Here is a 23,133-nt window from a genome sequence, read left to right as displayed (position 1 = left end):
GAATTATTATTGCAACGTGTAAACTTAAAAAGTTTAAATAAACATCTTCTCTTAAAATATTTTTTAATACGACTGGACCAGTATGTAGGAGGAACTGTCGAAATTCTGTTGCTTTCCATAATCTAAAATCTATTAAAGATCTTGGTCTACGATGATACTCATAAGGCTGTATTTCGTAAATTAAGTAACGCTTCTGATATCATTTGTTTCATTTGATTTGAAAGTTTCACTGAACTTGGTCCATTATGCCAAAGTAAAATTAGTTTCTTGACAACTCCTAAATATACTAGATGCATATAATCTAGTGGTACGGCTGTTACAGGTTTAAAATTAGGAATATTGGTTAATATTGTTTCTCCTGTTTGATAATTATTATATTTATAATTAATAAAATCTTCATCTGTTTTTAAAATAAAGTCATTATTTTCCGAGAAAAAGCATATTCGTCCATTAATATATTTCCCTCGAATAGTACATTTTGTACAGCTGCTATAACCATTAAAATTTATAATATTTAAAACAAAAGATTTAGCTGGAGCATCACATATTAAACCATCTATCTTAATTTCAATCTTTTGTCCGTTATGAATTAATGGATTATTTATTACATCAATTGCTTCGTCAACAAACTTTTGCAGAAAAACATTACTATTTGCAGGTTTTGCTTCGCCATAGTATGCCCCAACAATATATACTAATTTCGTAACAGAATTAAGACACAGTATAGGCCACAAAGAAGCATTACCAGATTTCGTAATTGGTAGTCCGTCGATATTTATAAAAACTCTAAGAATATTAGTCGAACCTACTTGTTGTATATGATCTCGTAACATTTTCTTAAGAGCTTTCTTAAAACCAAAATGATAATAATTCATTTCTGCAGGAATGCATTCCACATTTCTGGGAGTATCTAACAAAGTTCGCGGATCTTTAGAAAATGGTAAATTTGTACGTTTCCGTAAAATAAGGAACAAATAGAGCTTTGTGCGATATACGATTATCTATATACCAATGACATAAATCTTTTTTAAATTCATCAAAATTTTCTGAATTTTCAATTTTATCCCCAGAATCATTTTCGAAATCGAATTCTATTTCGTTTTCTAACTTAAATCCTCAACTTGGCAAGGTAATTCTACATCATCAAATTCACCAGTTAGATCTATATTATTATCATCGATATCAGATTCAACAATATTATTACTTAAATTAATATTCATCATTCATTGTCATCATTATCATAATTGTCGAAATTATTCGAATCAGTACTTGGTTCTGTAATTGTATTGATAGTATAATTTTTAAATATTATTTCTGGACTGTTCTCATCAGCGGAAGATACATGATAAGAACAACCCGGTATTGGCTCAGATATGACATCTATATCCGTAGCTGTATTTTTTGCAATTAACCTTCGAACGTGTCGTTGAGAATAACACGAAAATCTTTTCCGTTTCTTATCCATTGAAAAAATAAGTGTATATGTACTTACTGCGAATTCAACTTACTGCCTCAAATTCAACTTGCTGCAAACTCAATTCACTGCAAATTCAATTCACCTTTGATGAATATAATAATTAGAGACCTGTAATAATATGAAACATTATTAATTTTATTTTGAAGTAACACAGAAACAATAAAAATTTAGAATACTAAACAATGATAAATTAAAAGAAGTGAGAAAAATGAACACTTCTATATCAATTTAAAAATGTGTATATAAAGAAGGATTTTAATATTGGATAGTTAGTAGTCTTATGTTGAATAAGATATATAGATAGCCCTAAATAACTCTTAATATGTGCATTGAAATACTATGTACACTTAATATCATTTTCTACTTTTCGATGAATTAATTCTCCTGCCAAGCAAAACTTTTTGGGAAGAATAGTGTAGACATTGTAAGATAAAATTAGAATACATATGATCAAAGATCTATTATTTATATAATAGATGTATAACATAATATATTTAGTATATTTTAAATTATACATACGTCTGAATATATTTGGGAATCCTTTTTTTTACATACTCTCTTTCTCGATGATCTTCAAGCATCAAAAGGGCTAATTATTTGCCACTTATTATTATTATCGATAAACCTAAAATTGAAAAAACAGATTATTATTTGGTTTTAATAAATATCAAATGTATGTATTTTTGTATCAATAAATATTTTTTCGTATCTATGTCTAATATTAATATTAATATTAATTGAATGCTACACGCATACTTTAGTACTATAGAGAACATCAAGAATTTGCATATATTAATTTATTCTAATAATAACTATTAAATCTTTTTAATTTAGTCTATTATTATTCTATATCTTATTCAAAAAATTAATGATTATATTCTTATCAATCTTGTTAGATTGAGCAATGTATAATCTCTCTCTACACTATGTAATCTACGTTCTAAATTCTAGTTTCGTTTCTTTTATACTTTCTTACTTCATGACTCTACTCGAACAGTTACTGGATATTAAAAGTTGCAGCTCAATGAATCTGTGGTAATACTTATTTCGTCCACCCCTTATCCTCGCTACTCTAACATCATCAGGTTATGGGCCCAGAGTTGCGCGTGTGAAGAAGGAATTTAGTCGCGGAATGAACTTCGTAAGTCACGAGTCGGAAAAGTTTTGAGAAACAACGCGTGTGCGAAAGTGCGACAAAAATGGCGGACGATGAAAAGTACAAAGTGCCACTCTTTGATGGAAGCAACTACAGTAACTAGAAGTTTCGTATGCAGATTCTACTTGAGGAACATGATCTCTTTGATCTAATCGGTGAAGAGCTTAATACATTAATAGCAAGGCTACCGGCGGCAACCGCAGCCGCTCAAACTCCTATCTTGAAAAGAAATGACAAAAAATGTAAGTCGCTTATTACTCAACGTATCTCAGATAGTCATCTCGAGTACGTGAAGGAGAAAGATACAGCGTATGATATGTGGAAGGCTCTTTCGGATAGTTTCGAGCGTACAGGCGTCTCGAGCCAACTTCGTCTTAGAAAAATACTCTTGACCATGCGGTACGCGTCAACGGAATCCATGGCATCTCATTTTTTGAAGTTCGACAAGCTCGTTCGGGAGTTGAAATCAACCGGTGCTAAGATAGAAGAAATTGATATCGTATGCCATCTATTGTTAACGATGCCCGAAGAGTATGATATGGTCGTAACAGCCCTCGAAACAATGTCAAGTGGACAGTTAACTCTTAGCTTCGTCAAAACAAGGTTATTGGATGAAGAAGCGAAACGAGGTGGCAGCACAGATTTAGTAAGTGGAAGCTCGTCTACCGTGTTCTCAGCTACGACGAATAAGCGCCACGGAAATCGGAACGCAAACTCAACCGGAAATCGGAACGCGAACTCAACCGGAAATCGAAACGCGAACAATAAACGGAATGTTAATTCGAACGGGAATAGCGCGGGAACGAGACGTAACCGGTTTGACTATAGATGTCACCACTGCGGCATAGTTGGACACAAACGGTCCGAGTGTCGGAAATTGAAAAACGAAGATAAGAATTCGGAAACGGCGAATGCCGCGGTTGATGATAACTGTAACAAAAATCAAAAAGCCTTTGTGTTTTTCTCAAATGGAAGTGACAGTAGTGTGTCAAACGTAAATTTTGTTTTAGATTCCGGATCTACTGAGCATTTGTCAACGGAAAAGACAAAATTAATTAACGTGCGGAAATTAACTACGCCGATAAATATACGCGTTGCAAAGTCGGGTCACGTGCTGACTGCAAATAAAATCGGAGACTTAAGAGTGCGCGCGCGAGTAAACGGGAAAACTAGTGACATTGTAATAACTGGAATCTTATCGGTAGCGGGACTGGAATGTAATCTTCTCTCAGTTCGTAAACTTGAAATGAATGGTTTTTCAGTAATTTTTGAAGACGGTAAAGGAATCATTAAGAAAGGGGACAAAGTCGCCGCAATCGCGCGTCGTCAAGACAAGCTGTATGAACTATGTGTTGAAAGCGTAACGGAAACCGCGAATGTCTGCAATGTCAGTGAAACAACACAACTGTGGCATCGTCGCTTAGGACATCTGAGCAGCTCCGGATTGAAGAAACTTGTGAGCATGGCAGACGGAACAGATGTGAAAGAATTGGAGACTTCATTGGAGCTCTGCGAAACCTGTGTGGAGGGCAAGCAGACTCGCCTCCCTCACCAATCTCACCGCATCAGAGCAAAGCGGCCTCTCGAGCTGGTTCATAGCGACCTTTGTGGTCCAATGGATGTTACATCCTTTGATGGAAAAAGATATTTGTTTACTTTTATTGATGACTTCACTCATTTTACTGTGGCGTATACATTGAAAGCCAAATCAGAAGTGCTCAAACATTTTAAAATGTTCCAATCATTGACAGAAGCTCATTTTAATTTCAAAATAAGCAGATTCAGGTGTGACAATGGAAGGGAATACCTCTCGACTGAAATTCGTCAACATTTCGAGGACTGCGGAATACAATTCGAACTCACGATTCCCTATACGCCACAACAGAACGGAGTAGTGGAAAGAATGAACCGAACAATAATCGAAAAGGCGCGTTGTATGATTTTGAATTCAAAAATGAGTAAGATTTTTTGGTCCGAGGCTGTAATAGCGGCTGTTTACTTAATCAATCGATGCCCAACGAACGCTGTGAAAGGCAAGCTGCCAGCAGAACTCTGGTATGGAGAAAAACCCAATCTTCGGAAACTGAGGGTTTTTGGATGCGTTGCACATCTTCACATTCCAAAGGAACTGATCAACGGAAAATTCGAATCACGTTCAAAACGCTGCAGACTAATGGGTTATTGTGCGAACGGATATCGACTGTGGTATCCGGAAAGTAGCAAAATATTATTAGGTCGAGACGTTATTTTTAACGAGTCAAAGTTTACCTCCGAGTCTGAAGATTTTTATGATGATTTTAATCTACAGAAGTCTATAGAAGAAACAGTAAGGAATCAAGAGTCTCACAATTCAGGCGGAGAACAAGATATCCCGAGTGATGAAGAATCCGAATACTTCGATAATGCTGATGAAGCAAGGATTTTGAGGAAGAGCTCACGACAGAGAAACAAGCCAAAGTATTTAAATGACTACACTGTCTTGGCTTTAAGCGCAGAATCCTTTGTCGAAGATGTTCCACAACATTTTGACGACATACAAGGACGAGATGATGAAAGGCAGTGGATGGATGCGATAAATGAAGAAATTACATCTCTTGTCGAAAACAAAACCTGGGACTTAATACCATTGCCTCCTGAAAGAAAGATCATCGATAACAGATGGGTTTTCAAAATAAAAAGGGATAAAGACGGAAATATCGACAAATACAAGGCACGTCTGGTAGTGAAAGGATGCTCTCAACGAAGAGGCCTGGATTACGAAGAAACATATGCGCCAGTTGCGCGTCTCACTACGGTGCGAACCCTTCTATCGATAGTCAACCAACTCAGGCTAAAAACTAGACAGCTAGACGTTAAAAATGCTTTTCTACACGGAACTATTGATGAAGAAATATACATGAAATTACCTCAAGGATTCACCCAAGGTAATGGCCTCGTATGTAAGTTGAATCGTTCCTTATACGGATTGAAACAAGCTCCACGAGCATGGAATGCTCGATTCAACGAGTTCATCTTGATCCTAGGATTCAAAAGATCAAAACGAGATCACTGTCTCTATGTAGCAACATCCCAAAGGTGTCGGCTGTATCTACTGCTTTATGTCGATGATATTATCATTGCAGGCCAAGATGAAATCCAGATTCAAGAGATTGTTAATGCTCTTAAAAATGAATTCGCTATGACGGACATTGGCGAAATTGAAAGTTTCCTCGGAATAAAAATCGAGCAAACATCAAGAGGCCTATTTTTGAGCCAGAGAGCATATATGGAAAAAATGCTCACTCGCTTTGGAATGACGGAGTGCAATTCTTCCAAATCACCCATGGAAGCAAATCCTGAAAAACAAGAAAACGACGACGGAGAAGTCATAAATGAGATAAAACCATACAGAGAGCTCGTTGGATGTCTGATGTTTCTTATGCTCAACACACGTCCTTACATAAGTGTTACTGTAAACTATTACAGTCGTTTCCAGAACAATGCAAAATTAACTCATTGGAAAGGCCTTAAACGAGTTCTTCGATATATTAGAGGCACTCTCGACTATGGACTGCTGTTCAAACGAGGCTTAGATCCAGAAACACCACTCCAAGTCTACGCAGATGCAAATTGGGCTACAGACAATGATCGCAAGTCAACTACTGGCTTTCTACTTCAGGTCTTCGGCTCTACGGTAGCTTGGTCAACGAAAAAGCAAACTGGAATCACCCTCTCGTCTACTGAAGCAGAATATGTTGCTTTGGCAACAGCTTTGACGGAAGCAATATGGCTAAAAGGACTTTTAGAGAACTTTAATGTGAATAGTGCCTATCCCATTGCAGTGTTTGAGGACAATCAATCTGTGATTCATCTGTTAAGCCGATGGGAACATCGTAGATTAAAACATGTTGATGTTAAATACAATTTTGTTAGAAACATGTACCAAAGCAAAGAAATCAACGTGCATTACGTAAATACCAAAGAGCAAACTGCCGATATACTTACGAAAAGTCTCACAGGAGACCAATTTGTTAAGCTTCGTTCTTATATTGGTGTTTGCAAAAATTAAGCTATATTTACATTTATGTTACGGCTCATACATTGAGGCGGAGTGTTAGATTGAGCAATGTATAATCTCTCTCTACACTATGTAATCTACGTTCTAAATTCTAGTTTCGTTTCTTTTATACTTTCTTACTTCATGACTCTACTCGAACAGTTACTGGATATTAAAAGTTGCAGCTCAATGAATCTGTGGTAATACTTATTTCGTCCACCCCTTATCCTCGCTACTCTAACATCATCAAATCTGAATATTATATAAATAATAAACATATATAACTTTTGGTCGTTATAAATGTGAAAATAAAAGACATAATTTTTGGCGTCTATAATCAATTAAAATAATAAATACCTAACAGAAATATCACACATTATAAAGTTAATAAATTCTAGAAAGATTAAATAAGAATATAATTCTAACAATAAATTGTTGTCCGATGCTGGTCGAGGTTGGATCTTTGAAGTTGAATAAAGTAAACATATATTTATTATTCTATTTTTGACACACGTGATACTTTAATTTTTTATTAAACAATTATTTACACGTGTATATATATATATATATATATATATATATATATATATCAATAAAGCTTATAATTTTTATAAACTTGGGAAACAACCTTTTTTCTTCTTTTCTCTCTTATACACAATAACTATACATTATTAACTTTTCTGTTGAAAATATAACAAGATCGACATTTCATGTGATTTTTATATGTTAATTATATATAGTGTTGTTTTACACATACCTTTTATACGTGAGACAAATTTATCTTCAACAATACACATACACTGTTCGATGCAACGCACGTGCCACCAACATGCTATCTGCGATCCCGCGGTAAATGTGATCACATTAGGTTAGATATAACATGGCCGCACCCGCGACAACCGAGAATCGAGAATGCGCGCCAAACATATATCATATGAAAGGTTTCAGAAATTTTGCATTTGTAATGTTACAAAATACTACATTGCAGATACATTTCAAATGTAAGGTTTCAATCAAGATGATTGCAGAAATGTTGCAAATGTAATATTTCAAAAAAGGTAGTCTCAGAAATATTACAAATGTGATGATACACAATTGAAACATTGAAACGTCTCTGCAACGTAACTGAAACTCTTTGTGCTATCAGGGTAATCTTTTCGTACTGAATTTTTTTAACAAATGTCTAACCTCTAAAATGCAAATGCATTCAGACGTCAAAATAAATTACACCTACAATTAACGCCATCTAAATGTGAACCGCGGAAATTAAGTTTACTACCTAATATATATATATATTAGGTAGTAAACTTAATTTCCGCGGTTCACATTTAGATGGCGTTAATTGTAGGTGTAATTTACTTTGACGTCTGAATGCATTTGTATATATAATATATATATATATATATAAAATTATTTTTGATTATATATAAGTGGATGGCATTATGTATCTTTTATAATATATAAAACATTTGTCTCAACAAAATTAAATAATAATATAATTTATCTATTTCATATAAAATTTTACATAAAAATTTCATATAAAAATTTTATTTACATTTATACTTGCATATTGCACTTTACATCCTAAATAGATAATGAATTATTTTCGTTTATTCGCCGGACATTTATTTGTTCGACTTATAAAATCAACTTAATATCTGAAGCATTGAGATCAGAAATTAAATTGAACAGTATACCTTTAATGTTATTTGTTACTCTTTGCAAACTTTATATAATTCTCCTAACTAAAACTTAAATACGAGAATGATAGCGCATCGCACGTCGCATAGCGATAAACGGGCGAACTAACACATCCTTGCGTGCTCGCGCGAAATTTTAACGTCCAAGACCGGACATCATATGGACGTCCTATTGATCGTTAACGGATGTCTAAAATCAAACGTACGATACACGCCCATTTCATGTATGGACGTCCATAGGACATTCTATGCTATCTGGGTGGATATATGATGCGCATGTAGAAGTAAATTCAGGAAACCATGAGTCAGTCTAAAGCTCGTCATAAATGAGATAACAAATTGTAGTCTGAATTCAGAAGTCTTTCTGATGACAGAAAAAAGATTTCTTCAAATTGACGTCTATAAGAGATCTTATTCGCAGTTCTAAAAGACGTCTTAAAAAAGAGTTCTTAAAGATATATCTTTCATTGTTATGTGCTGTCTGGGATATTTACTTAGTAATTATATAATATTCTATACGTTATGAATGAACAAAATAAAACTATGACGTAGTCAGTCATCAGTTCTCTCAATAACGTAATGAATCTATAATTGTTACATAGAATTGTTATGTAATTTTGTCGTTACTCTATTATGTAACATTTATGCAATTTGGTGAACGTAAATGTGTATACTCTAAAAGTTTCGTAAATGCTACATAACTTTAACGATATAATTGAAACGTAATGTTAAATGCGTAACATTTATGTATTTTGGTGAACGTAAATGTGTATATACTTTAAAAATTTCATAAATGCTACTTAACTCTAATGATATAATTGAAACATTATGTTAAATATATAACATTTATGTAGTTTGATGAATGTAAATGTGTATACTTTAAAAACTTCATAAATGCTACATAACAGAAAAATGACATGCATATATCATTCAAACAAAATATCTGGTGCATATTTTTAAATCTTTTTTTTAATATATTATACAGAGCGTCCCATTTTAATGTCTCACCCCAAGTAACTTTCTTATTTTTAATTTTAGAAAAAGATGTTTCAGACAAAAGTTGTATGGTTTCTAGGGGGACATAAGAGAGTGCAATTAGTTTGACCTTGAAGAGTCACATGAAGGTTACGTGAAGATCATTTTGAATTTCTTAAATGGAATACCCTATATATTTTTGCATATTTTGGTAGCTTATCTCAAGAGCTTTTCAACACACTATAAATAAACATTTTTTCATCAAGTATTTTTCGAGTTATGAGGCTTAAAATAATTTCTTAATTTTACATAAACCATAAAATATCTTGTAAAATATTCATTTTTCGATTATCTTACCTTAATACTTTTATATACAAAATAATGAGAGAAATCAATTGGTGTAAAGAAAACATACAGTTGTTTTTAAGAAAACATATGTAATTTGCAATTAACAATTCCATGTTTTTTCTTAAAAACAACTGTATGTTTTCTTTACACCAATTGATTCCTCTCATTATTTTGAACATAAAAATATTAAGGTAAGATAATCGGAAAATGAATATTTTACAAGATATTTTGTGGTTTATGTAAAATTAAGAAATGATTTCAAGCCTCATAACTCGAAAAGTACTTGATGAAAAAATATTTATTTACAGTGTTTTAGAAAGCTCTTGAGATAAGCTACAAGAATATGCAAAAATATATAGGGTATTCTATTTAAGAAATTCAAAATGACCTTCATGTAACCTTCATATGACTCTTCAAGGTCAAACTAATGGCACCATCTTATGTCTCTCTAGAAATCATACAACTTTTGTCTGAAACATCTTTTTCTAAAATTAAAAATAAGAAAGTTATTTGGGACATTAAAATGGAACACCCTGTATAATTTTATTTTGTATATTTATAATTCTATATTAAGAAAATATGTATCATACATTTTTCTTAATGATATTATATATGCATACTATTTTTTCAGAACGCTTAAAAATGTCAACAAAGTACATATTTTTTGTTTAATACGATATAGAAATTTTGTTATTACTTTGTTATTACAAGTGCGCGCTTCGCGTGCGTCACATAATATACATATACATAAGTATATTTGCATACACAATATACATATAAAAAATAAAATATGGTACACACAATAAATATGTGGTGTACGCATAGTACACGTTTGTAATGTGTAGTTCTTCTTTAACAAAGACATGATCGACATATGTTATCGCTTTTAAATATAAATTTATGTATAAATATATCGCAACTTTTCTTTCTCAAAATCTTTCATTTTCTTGTTTCTGTATAATTCTTCTTTTTTTATGAATTCTTTTCACAAGGTTTAAATAAAAATATATGCATTCTTATCAATAAAATACTGTTAATGTTACATGTTTAAAAGAACGTTACAATTATGTCATTAAAATTGCAAAGCATTCATGAAATTTTTAAAATGTACTCATTTACATTCACCAAGTACATAAATATTACGTATTTAACATAACGTTTCAATTATATCGTTAGAGATACGTAGCATTTATGAAGTTTTGAGAGTCTACACATTTACATTCACCTATACACATAAATATTATGTATTTAACATAACGTTTCAATTATATCATTAGAGATACGTGGCATGAAGCTTTTAGAGTCTACACATTTACATTCACCAAAACACATAAATATTACGTATTTAACATGACGTTACAATTATATCATTAGAGTTACATAACATTTACGAAACTTTTAGAGTATACACATTTAAGTTCACCAAAATACATAAATGCTACGTATTTAACATTACGTTTCAATTATATCGTTAAAGTTATGTAGCATTTACGAAACTTTTAGAGTATACACATTTACGTTCACCAAATTGCATACATATTACATAACAAAGTAACGACAAAATTACATAACAATTTTATGTAAGAATTATAGATTCATTATGTTATTGGCATAACTGATACGTTATAGTTTCATTTTAATGATCTGTAACATATACACATATAGAATATTATGTAATTGTTACGGAAATGAGTCCTGCGTGTTTATTGGGTCTATACAGGATGTCCCAGAGCACTATACACAAGCGCTTGTAAGGAGGTAGAGATCAGTAAACTGTGAACAGAAAAATTCATGTGTGTGTGTGTGTGTGTATATACAGGGTGACCCATTTTAACTTAGGCAGCCAAATAACTCGAAAAATAAGCACACTACGAAAAAATGGTTAGAATCAAAATTTCGTCATTTCGAGGGGGACGTACAATGACGTTAAAATCAGCCCTCCCACCCCTCCCCCTGGGCGGTGAGGGGGGGCAAGTTTGAAATCTTAAATGGAACCCCCTATTTTTCATTGCATATTCTTGTAGCTTATCTCGAGAGCTTTCCAAAACACTATAATTAAGTACCTTTTTATTAAGTACTTTTTGAGTTATAAGGCTTGAAATAATTTCTTAATTTTACATAAACCATAAAATATCTAGTAAACCATTCATTTTTCGATTATCTTACCTTCATACTTTTATGTACAAAATAATGAGAGGAATCAATTAGTGTAAAGAAAACACATAGTTGTTTCTAAGAAAAAATATGTAATTTGCAATTAACAATTCCATATTTTTTCTTAAAAACAATTGTATGTTTTCTTTACACCAATTGATTCCTCTCATTATTTTGTACATAAAAGTATGAAGGTAAGATAATCGAAAAATGAATGGTTTACTAGATATTTTATGGTTTATGTAAAATTAAGAAATTATTTCAAGCCTTATAACTCAAAAAGTACTTAATAAAAAGATACTTAATTATAGTGTTTTGGAAAGCTCTCGAGATAAGCTACAAGAATATGCAATGAAAAATAGGGGGTTCCATTTAAGATTTCAAACTTGCCCCCCCTCACCGCCCAGGGGGAGGGGTGGGGGGGCTGATTTTAACGTCATTGTACGTCCCCCTCGAAATGACGAAATTTTGATTCTAACCATTTTTTCGTAGTGTGCTTATTTTTCGAGTTATTTGGCTGCCTAAGTTAAAATGGGTCACCCTGTATATATATACCCAGTAAGCAAAATGTTACCAGTCTGCCAGCAGCATGCGAGCAGATTCAAACAGAATATTGCGGCAGATTGGCATCAACTACATCTGCATTAAGCTTCTGCTAGCAGAATCTGTCACCATAAACCGACAACAGAAATCGAGCAGAATCTGCACGTGCAATTTGATGTTAGATTGTCAGCAGAAACCGAGTAGAATCGCGGATGCAATCTGATGGTAAATTGACAGCAGAAATTGCACAAGATTTGCGCTTACTTTTATTAATATTATATAAATGCAAAATTGATTATTACAGGTGTTAAGTAACAATATTATCAGCAAGTTAATTACAATTTTCTTCTAAAATGGCATATATGTCATATGTTATATCGTAATATATGTTAATGTAATATATATTATATCGTAATTATATCTCATATAGCGAAGAACTAATTCAATTTAATTAAATTAATAATAAAATAAATGATAAAAGTAATTGTAACTTGTAAAACTTGAGATGTAATTTATTTAGAATTAAATTCTTGCTTTATGCCTCAAATAGGCAGTACATGAATAATTTTCCATTTATCATATTGATTCCAATCAGTTTAATATTCTGAATCTCATCTGCTTGTCATCATCAGATATCAGAAATTAAAGTGATAGAAATTAAAATAATAATTACTATATTTTTAGTCTTTTATTCACGACTTTATATATATTTCTTACAGAAAATAAATTACGAGAAAGTACAGCTCACGTAGCGGTAAGTGAAGGAACTATCGAATCAATTGCGCATACGCAATTCTTTTTTGACAAAGATACATTTGTTTATCCTTCCGATTACCACTTATATCGCTTATTATGTAAATTTATTAATAAAACATTAAAAAAACAATATAAAATAATAATAAGACTACGTCAGTGAAACCTGTGGATGGCCGTGCTGTGGACACCAGATACCGCCATCTTGTTTAATTAACATCCTATGCATGTTGCGAACCACGCGGCCAATATTCAAACTACACAAACCGAGGACAAAAAGCGGAACACCTCCCACCACCGGAGTTTCCAGACCTGTATGCAAGGCTACCAGATTGCACACGCGGTGTCCAGCGGCGGCACGATTTGTATTCCCATCACTTTCGAATACAAGCATCTAGCGCTCAACGAGCGGATACAAAAGCATAAGCGCTCATTGAGCGCTAGATGCTTTTGTATCCGAAAGTGATACAAATCGTGCCGCCGCTGGACGCTGCGTGTGCAATCTGGTATTGTTGCCTGTATGTAAGACCGTGGTTTAGACTTATTGTTAGTGAAAAGGCGGCGTGATTCGGGCAATAGAGCCCGACACTATTATATGCGGGTCCAAAGTTCGATCCTACTCCTTCAAACTTTCTTTTTCATTTTTTTAAATTGTTTTCATAATGCAACCTGCAATATTAAAATATAATTAATTTGATCAATTTTGTTTTTTTAATTTGCATTATCAAATTTTTCTAAATTTAAAAATATCTTATTATTTTATATATACCGATATAAAATGAAATATAAAACGCCATTACTAAATATAAATATAAATTAATATAAACATTAATAAAACACTATAATTATTTAAATATAGGTATAATTTAATAAAATAAAATTACAAATACAAAAAATTGGATAAATGTTTACTTTAGGTTACACAGCTCGAAAAATTTTTGTTTTGACATATATTGTAGAGAGTTCATTCCTAAGTAATACACCATTTCAGTTTAGGGGCAAGCTCTCCGTTCCTGAGATATACAGTTTTTGGAATTTCATACTTACTTGTATTATCTTTTCGTTATATCCAAAATATGTTTATATTTTTTTGTTTACATTTATCGAGATCATTTTTCTAAATAACTTTCAGAAGAACCGTTTGTTATTTATTAAATAGTTATTAACGCAAAAAATTTCATGAATAAAACAATTTTACGACACTATGAACATTTAAGAAGAAATATATTTAATGTAAATATAAATTAATATAAACATGTATGTTTGTATGTAACTTTGCTTCGTCTTGCAAAGTACATGCATGGACATCATGGGTTCCGCTCCCTCTCTCTTATGGAGGAGCTCCATTTCCAGAAGATATAATCTAACCCAACCTATGTCTGAAGTGTGGAAAATACTTCGTATAGAACATTGCAAAATTTATTTGGAAAGTGTGTTTATATTCTTTGATTTACATTTATTCTTTAAATAAACGCGTAGACAGGGGAGGGGCACCGCTCTTCCTCCTCTCAAAGAAGACTAATCTAACCCAATCCGTGTCCGACGTATGAAATGTCTCGCTTCACATGATTCATATAGCTTTACATAAGTTTGCAACTTTCTACGCGAAGCCGAGTATATCCCACACTTCACGGTTGAGTTAGGTTAGGTTAAGTTATATCAGTGCTGAGATTTACTTGCAACTTTCGGCCAGATTTCTTAGCTTACGCCTATTGTTCCCCTTTTATCGCTCGCGCCGCTCGTATCTAAGGAGCGCTCAGGAATGTGCGTCACAAATGTAATGTGGCAATCTATCTAAGTTCTCTTTATTGTAATTACGTTTCAAAACACAAATATTTTAAATTGTTACAAAATGCAGATCCAATGTGGATCATTGGATCGAAACGTACGTCTGTCGATATTTCTATATTCGTATTATTTTTTTTGCGACGGATAATGTTTTTTTTTACTATCAATTATTAAAGAATATATAAATTTTTCGTCCTAGATTCATGTTCTAATTACGTAATAACACCCTATGCCACGATCCTTAACCTTTCTCTTTTATCAAATTCTGATTGTTATCTCACGGACCGTTATTCTCTCTTTTATATTTAGTAAGTTTCATATCTTAGTTTGCGCGCACTTTTATTTTTGTGATTTGTGTTTCTTCGATTTCATATTCCGAGATAAACATAACAGTCGCTTGAAGATCATTTAGCTACAATATGTGTTTTCGGAGTGGAGGCGATATTTGTTACTCCTTCTTTTTATATTTTTTAAAAATTGTTTTATTACTTTTTTCTTTTTATTACTCAAATCTATGCTACCGAAAGGCCGGCATCACTGCACCGCGAAGTTTCCCCGATCTTCGCGCCAAACGGTGATAATTTCAAACGTAGCTTGATGTTAAAAAATCATACAGAAACAAAGAAAATATTTTAAAAGTAAAAGATAACACTTTAAGATAGTATAGACGAAATTTAAAAAATTAAATTCTTTTCAACGCAATGTCATTCTAAATATAGTCAAAATCATCATTTTTGATCCACATTACCTTTTTTCTCGAAAATGTGACGTAATAGGCAAATTCTGAGGACAACATCGTTTTCAATGTCAAAAAATACTATGAAAATGATACTTTGCAAGCCAAAAACAAAATTAGTGTCGGACAGTGATATTTTTTACACATACTTATGATATGTTTTATGTGCAGGATCTCGCCATCGCGAACAGATATGACGACAAGCATCTAAACAACAAAGTCACGGATAAACCCAAATCATTATTTAAAGGAATATACAATATGCAGTTACCATCCAAAAATACCGATTGCCCATCATCATCTAAACCTGCAATGGCTAATCGTCTTTTGGATTGGTTCTCTGTCGTAATGATGGATTCCAAGCATCGCCGTCAACATTCTAAACCTAAAGGTAAGGATATATTGCTTAAATAAATATAAATTTATACTTTTATCAAAATTTGAATGCGATTTTAATATTTAGATTGTGAGACAAAAATACATTCCTTATATATATAAATATCCTTATAAAAATACATTCCTAATAGTCGGAAAATAGATATATTCGCAGAAGAAAAAATTGCACAATAAGATATGCTCTTAGTACTCTTAATTCATTCGGATGCTGAATAAGCATGTATAATAAAACATCTAATTTAAATTCTCAATACTCGAAAATTGTACAATTAACATAAATTATATAACATCATCGAATGATATGGATCGGCGTGACACAAAATCCATTCGGCAGCCGAAGAAAAGATAGGGATGTATGTGGTAGGAGGTCAGACGTGTGTATACACCCATTTGGTCAACGAGCGATAGAATCCATGGCAACGGCATCGATGCATATCTTGTGGAGAGAGCATTCACATATTTTTCAGCTCAACAAATAATTGCTAGAAAACAATATTCGTGAACTAAAAAATATGTGAAGTGCAAGTGACTGAGTCGGGAATCAAACCCGAGTTTTTCGCTTTCCAGGTAACTGCTCTAGACCACTAAGTTATTCAGACCTCACACTTAATGCTGCTTTTTAACATAATAATATGCGATTCTAGAGCGATATTGTTATCTTGCTCAATGGATGCAATGCCGATTGCCACGGAGGATCCTTGAAAGGTTGCTCGCTGACCAAATAAGTGCCGGTGGAGGTATTCGCGTGCATTCTGCATGCTGGCTTTCAAGTTCTTGGTTTTCTGTAAGAAATGGCACCGACTTGCACCTCATATTTATTTTTATAGTCCACGAATATTGTTTTGGATTCTGTCACTCATTGACCAAATGGGCATATAGGCACGTCTGACCTCTTCCCACATACATTCCTATCTTTTCTAAAAATTACACGATTACACGTATGAACTTATTTAGACGATAATACAATTTGAACATCAAGACATAATGTAAAATTAATACACGATACAATTAAGTGACTGTCGGCGGTGATTGCCTCACCAAGAGAGAGTACGACAATTCGGATGAATCTTGGTCAATCAGTCGCTAATTTTTTTATGTTAATACCAGAATTATTTGAATTTTATCATGTTTTACATCAAATAAAAGGAAAAAAAATTAAACAATAGTTAGCACGACAATTCATTCGAACTAAACAATACCTTATATAATCGGTGAGAAATCGATAGTTATTTGTTAAATTTGGGTTAGCGCAGATAAATTACACAACGGATTCATGAGATATACCGGGTGTTTCAGACCACCCGTACACCCCATTTTAAAGCAAAGGAAGTGGTTATTTTGAAAAATGTTTCAGACAAAAGTTGTTGAAGATAAAGTAATGCATTACATGGGTAAATTTGATTGACCTTGGGTGGCGTCGTGAAGGTCATGTCAAGGTCGACTTGAATTTTTTAAATGGGAACCCCTATTTTTCATTGCATATTCTTGTAGCTTATCTCGAGAGCTTTCCAAAACACTATAATTAAGTACCTTTTTATTAAGTACTTTTTGAGTTATAAGGCTTGAAATAATTTCTTAATTTTATATAAACCATAAAATATCTAGTAAACCATTCATTTTTCGATTATCTTACCTTCATACTTTTATGTACAAAATAATGAGAGGAATCAATTGGTGTAAAGAAAACACATAGTTGTTTCTAAGAAAAAATATGGAATTGTTAATTGCAAATTACATATTTTTTCTTAGAAACAACTATGTGTTTTCTTTACACCAATTGATTCCTCTCATTATTTTGTACATAAAAGTATAAAGGTAAGATAATCGAAAAATGAATGGTTTACTAGATATTTTATGGTTTATGTAAAATTAAGAAATTATTTCAAGCCTTATAACTCAAAAAGTACTTAATAAAAAGGTACTTAATTATAGTGTTTTGGAAAGCTCTCGAGATAAGCTACAAGAATATGCAATGAAAAATAGGGGTTCCCATTTAAAAAATTCAAGTCGACCTTGACATGACCTTCACGACGCCACCCAAGGTCAATCAAATTTACCCATGTAATGCATTACTTTATCTTCAACAACTTTTGTCTGAAACATTTTTCAAAATAACCACTTCCTTTGCTTTAAAATGGGGTGTACGGGTGGTCTGAAACACCCGGTATAAGGATTTATTCCAAAAAACGTTCGTTGCACTTGAGAAGAGAAAAATGGGACGGAAGTAGCGTATACATAGAAGAAATGTATGTATTTTCATGTGTGCGCCGAAAGTAATTGTTATCAACTCTCGGGTTAAAAAAAACTAAGAGGTAAAGGCAACGTTTTCAACATTATCTCATCGGCTTTTATCCTTCACAGCATTGAAAATCAAGATTGCCCATGCATATGCCGTACTAAAGGTCTTCATATAGCCGGTCCACCGAACAATGATGAACAAAAGGAATGACACCAGTAAATTAACCTAAAAATTGAGTTATTTCTGTTGTTATTGAATCCTTCAGATCAGCGAGCTTATCAATTCTGGTGCTTTCATGACCGTAGTCTTGGGCCTCCCTGCGTCCCGCATCACTTCTTATAGGGCTTCGGAGACATAATTCTTCGATAGCCGTCCGATTCCATAGGATAGTCCAATGGATAGTCGTCCATTTACGTATTTTGATGATACTGGATGCTCTGCAGGTCGATTTTTTTATCGAATCTATTTTCTATTCAGATCCGAATCTCAATTCCGCGAATAAACATTCGATAGCGACTTTGTTTCAGGGCTCCTATGCACTTTACATGTTGTTACAAATAGTGTTTTCGATTGCTCGGGTTTCAATCGCTCCGGGATAGTTTACTAGATGTTGTTGAACAATCACAGCCATTCTTCTGAAGAATGTAATCATAACCTTCTTAAATTTCTATATCGAAATTTGTGATGTTTACCATTACACATTTTACACTTTAAGGCATTGAGGAAGATTAATCAAAACAAGATGACAAAACGGCGATGACCAATAATATTATTATTCTATTACTTTTCTTTTACTGCTAATTATTTAGTGTTTTGTTTTGATTGATCATCCTCAATATATGGCAACGATCTGTAATAAACTTAATAAAATCTTTTAATTTAGGTATATTTTTCGTTATACGATTCTTAAATTCTATAATTTTGCTATTCTCGTTGTTAGATGTATTCTAATTTTCTTTTTGCTGAATAAAGAATTATTGTATCCCAGTATTTCACTGGCTAACTGTAATGACTTCAAAGGAAACATATGTGTTTGGATATGCCATATTAATTGAATCTTCTTTATCATCCTTTGAAATAACTGGAAAATTAAAAGTACATTCAAGTGTAGAAATAATCATCATTTTATTATCATACGTTTTTAAAAAGTTGCCATGCTTGCTCATAATTTTTGCTATTGAAATCTTCCATGGCTTTATGTCCTGTGAAAACTCTGATATTGGTATTTTTGTAACCTTGATAAATTTCCATCATTGCGTATCATTATTTCAAAACTGTTTTTAAAAAACAGCCATTTAGTATCTTCTCCATTGAATTCCGGGAGTTTAATCTCCGGGAGTTTTGGTTCATTTTTTTCTTTTTACATTTTCAGCTTGTTAATCATCTATTGAAGTTTGACTACTATTAGTCCATTACTATATAACTTGTAGTTGCTTATCTATAACATGTAGTTCCCTTATCAATTATTTGTTGTATCTCTGAAGCTGTAGCATAATATTTCTCTTCAAGTAATACACATTCACCTTTGTTTTCGCGTGTAAATTCTGGGCTGTGTTCAGAAACATCACCCGAGTGCTCCCGAATATCATTTTATCTTTGCTGTTCACTGAATGTTAAACAAGGATAAAATGATATCCAGGTACACTCGGGTGATATTTCTGAACGCAGCCCTGGAAGTTTAATCTCTGCGAGTTTTGATTTGTTTTTTCTCTCTAAAGTTTGCTTCTATCCATAATCTGCTGAAGTCTAATTACTGTTTGTTCCTTTTGTTTCTTAACTTTTAATATACTTTTGAGAACTTGCTGAACATCCTCAAATGAAACTTAAAGATCTGCTAATTTTTCAAACTAACCTGCGCTTTTGCGTCTGAACATATTCACAATTAACCTCAAAACATTTGTATTCTAGTAACTTGAGACTTGATGTCCTTCGCTGTTTCAATTGGAACAGTTCTGCCATATTGTAACAGCTATAAAAGAGGAATATTATACTTGGAAAAAAACGATTCTTTCTCTCATTGATATTTGTCAATATTCCACATTGTGCAGCCGAATCAAGCCTGTAGAACTTATTTTTGTTATATATTATGTAGCTTGATGTATAGTTCTGTTTATATACTGTGTATTTGTTAAAATTGCTATCTCCTTTTTTTCGACATACATATGAATAGAATAATAAGGCCGGTTCTAATCTAGGTCCTCCCAGGCAGGTGAGGTGCGAGGGGATCTCTGTGGAGCGGAGGTATGACGTCAAGCGGGATTTTGGTGACGCGGGGGTTGCGAGGTGGGGGACGCACGTGTTGGATGTTTTATGACAAACATAAACAAAAAAGAGCGGTATTCTTTTGAAGAGGATTTTGGACCTAGCCAAAATCATTTTGCCCTTTTTCTATTATTTTATTTTATTTTATTTTATTTTTTAAGAAAAAAATTTAACAGCGTCGATGTTCGACTGCTTTGTACCTTTGCCGTGCGTGTAAGAGAGAACGATGAGAGTGCGAAAAGAACGCATACGAGAGAGAACGATAGCGAGACTTATAATTAATACGAGTGCGCACAATGGATTGGAGCGCAAGGGAAAGGCGTGTAAATAATTGCATTTTTTTGTTACAATTAAAAATATATAGTATAATTTATTTAAATGTGTGAGTTTAATAATTAAAATTTAATAAAAAAGTATACAATATAAAAGTATATAAAAATATCCAATATGGAGGTCGCAGGGATAGAGGGGACCGCTCCTAAAACAGAAGAAAACATATACATTTCATTAGTTTAAATTATTTAATAATTTATTTTAAGATACTTTTGATATATAATAAATTAAAAGATACTTACAATGTTATCCATGACTCATCTATTTTAATGTGTGCAAATAGGGCATATGTCGCACGGCAGTATTTGATGCAAAAATTTCCTGCATTCTTTGCAAGACATATTGGTCAAATGTTCATAATATATACATCGATGTTCCCGAACAGAACTAGCTTCTAGAAATAGAAACGATAGTCTAAGAAAGCATTCGGCACAATATTTCGATTTTTCACATAATAGTATGATATGCAACATATCTTTGTTGCTTCGTTTAATGTTAATATTTCAGGTAAGTCTAAATTTCGCTGTTTCTTTTGTAATAATTCATCACTATCGTCACTATTGTCACTATCGTAGTCACTGTCTGCCAAGGGTTCTATTTCTATATCAGACCCATCCTCGTCTGATGATTCATGGAAATCACCAATATCCATCTCTCTCTCCTCTCTCTCCTCTCTCTCTATTTCCATCCTCTCAGCCACTGGATCTATATCGTAATCATCATCCGTATCATCATCGATGATAATTACGTTTTCTTCAGCCATTGCACAAGACTATCGAAACACAGAAGAGCAACGAAAGAAATGATACTCTAGTGCAGCAGACTCCTCTTCGTTATATATATTTTTAACATAAACAATATATAGCGGTATTCTTTGGAAGAGGATTGGATCTTATGGCCCAATCTTTTTTTTCTTTTCTTTTTTCTGTTCTTTTTTCTTTTCTTTTTTCTTTTCTTTTTCTTTCTTTTTTCTACCGATGTTCATGCTCTTTCTGTGTTGTACCTTCGCTTCCCACATTCAAAAGCTGAGAAAGGATTGGACGAAATATATAAGGAGGAGGAGAATTGAAACATATCAAATCATAGTACGGAGGTGCGGGGGACGCTTGGGAACGTGTTGGATGTTTTTTATCACAAGTATAAAATAAAAGTACAATATTACATAAGCCGATGTCCGGCTGGTAAACAGCGGTATTTGAAGAGGATTGGATATTAGGGCCGACCCAAAATTATTTTCCATATTTTTTCTTGGAAGAATTGCAACGTATCAGCGCCGATGTTCGGCTACTTTGTGCCCTTGCCGCGCATGTGAGAGAGAACAAATTTTTTCTGAGATGTAAATAAAAAATGATTATTATGATACACCATACTTATTTATTTTACACAAAGATAAAAAGGTTTAGACGAAATACAGGGAGGATTGAAGCGCATCAAGTCATTGTAATTTTGAGCGCATCGACACACCAGTTGTAGGAAAGTATAGTAGTGTTCTGTTAGAAAGATTTTTGCGCGATTTCACGTTCAAGATAGCGAACGGTATTGTTTATTGTGTGCAAAAGTCACATGCAAGTGCTCCGTAGAAAACTGTGACATAATGTAAAAAAGACAGGAAGAAATGGAAAACATCGAGCAGACTGAACGCGATCTGGTCCAGCGATCTCACCAAATTGCCACCTTGGGCGAGTATTTTGCATAGTTGCAGTGTTGCGAAGAATTAATCAAAGAGCTCGAAGAACGCAGTCGTGTCAAGCGTCCGCGACTCTCGATCGGAAGTAGACAATCTCTGGTAGCTAAAATCGCGCGACTCGAAGGTGCAAAAACTCGATTGCAGAGACGATTTATTCCCAGTGGTGGTGATTACAGCGATGACAATAACGCGGAAAGACTCGTTTGGCGAGAGATCGATACCGCGTTCGATAACTGTATTTTGACCTGTGCTGTGATTAACGCAAACCATATCGAACCTCGTCAATTTCTCGAGGATGCCGAAGACATCGTGCTCGAGCAAATCCAAGACGTTATAAAAAGACACAATGTAAAAGTAAATACAGTGTTTAACGGTGAATTTGTGTCGAGTGATAAGCGTACAAATAAAAGTATAAATACGAAAAACTGTGAACTCTTTCACACATCCGATTTACGCGAGTGGTATGAGCGCCGCGTTATCGAGCCCACTCTAGCATCGCTGGACGAATTTCAGGAACGCGATAGTAGCTGGGCATTGTTGCGAATACAGA

General features: G+C 33.3%; 1 protein-coding gene across 1 annotated transcript in view; it reads left to right on the top strand.

Moving 5' to 3' along the window:
* The window catches only part of LOC109610481 (proteoglycan Cow), a 181,265-nt gene that overhangs the window by 113,866 nt on the left and 44,266 nt on the right, over positions 1–23,133 (top strand). The window contains exon 7 of the mRNA XM_025413353.1: positions 15,838–16,057. Within this exon, the coding sequence (XP_025269138.1) occupies positions 15,838–16,057 (220 nt within the window). The remainder of the gene's footprint in view (positions 1–15,837; positions 16,058–23,133) is intronic.

This window comes from Camponotus floridanus, unplaced genomic scaffold, assembly GCF_003227725.1.
Source record: "Camponotus floridanus strain SB8 unplaced genomic scaffold, Cflo_v7.5 scaffold65, whole genome shotgun sequence".
Lineage (NCBI taxonomy): Eukaryota > Metazoa > Arthropoda > Insecta > Hymenoptera > Formicidae > Camponotus > Camponotus floridanus.
This window is presented reverse-complemented; position numbering and strand designations above follow the sequence as displayed.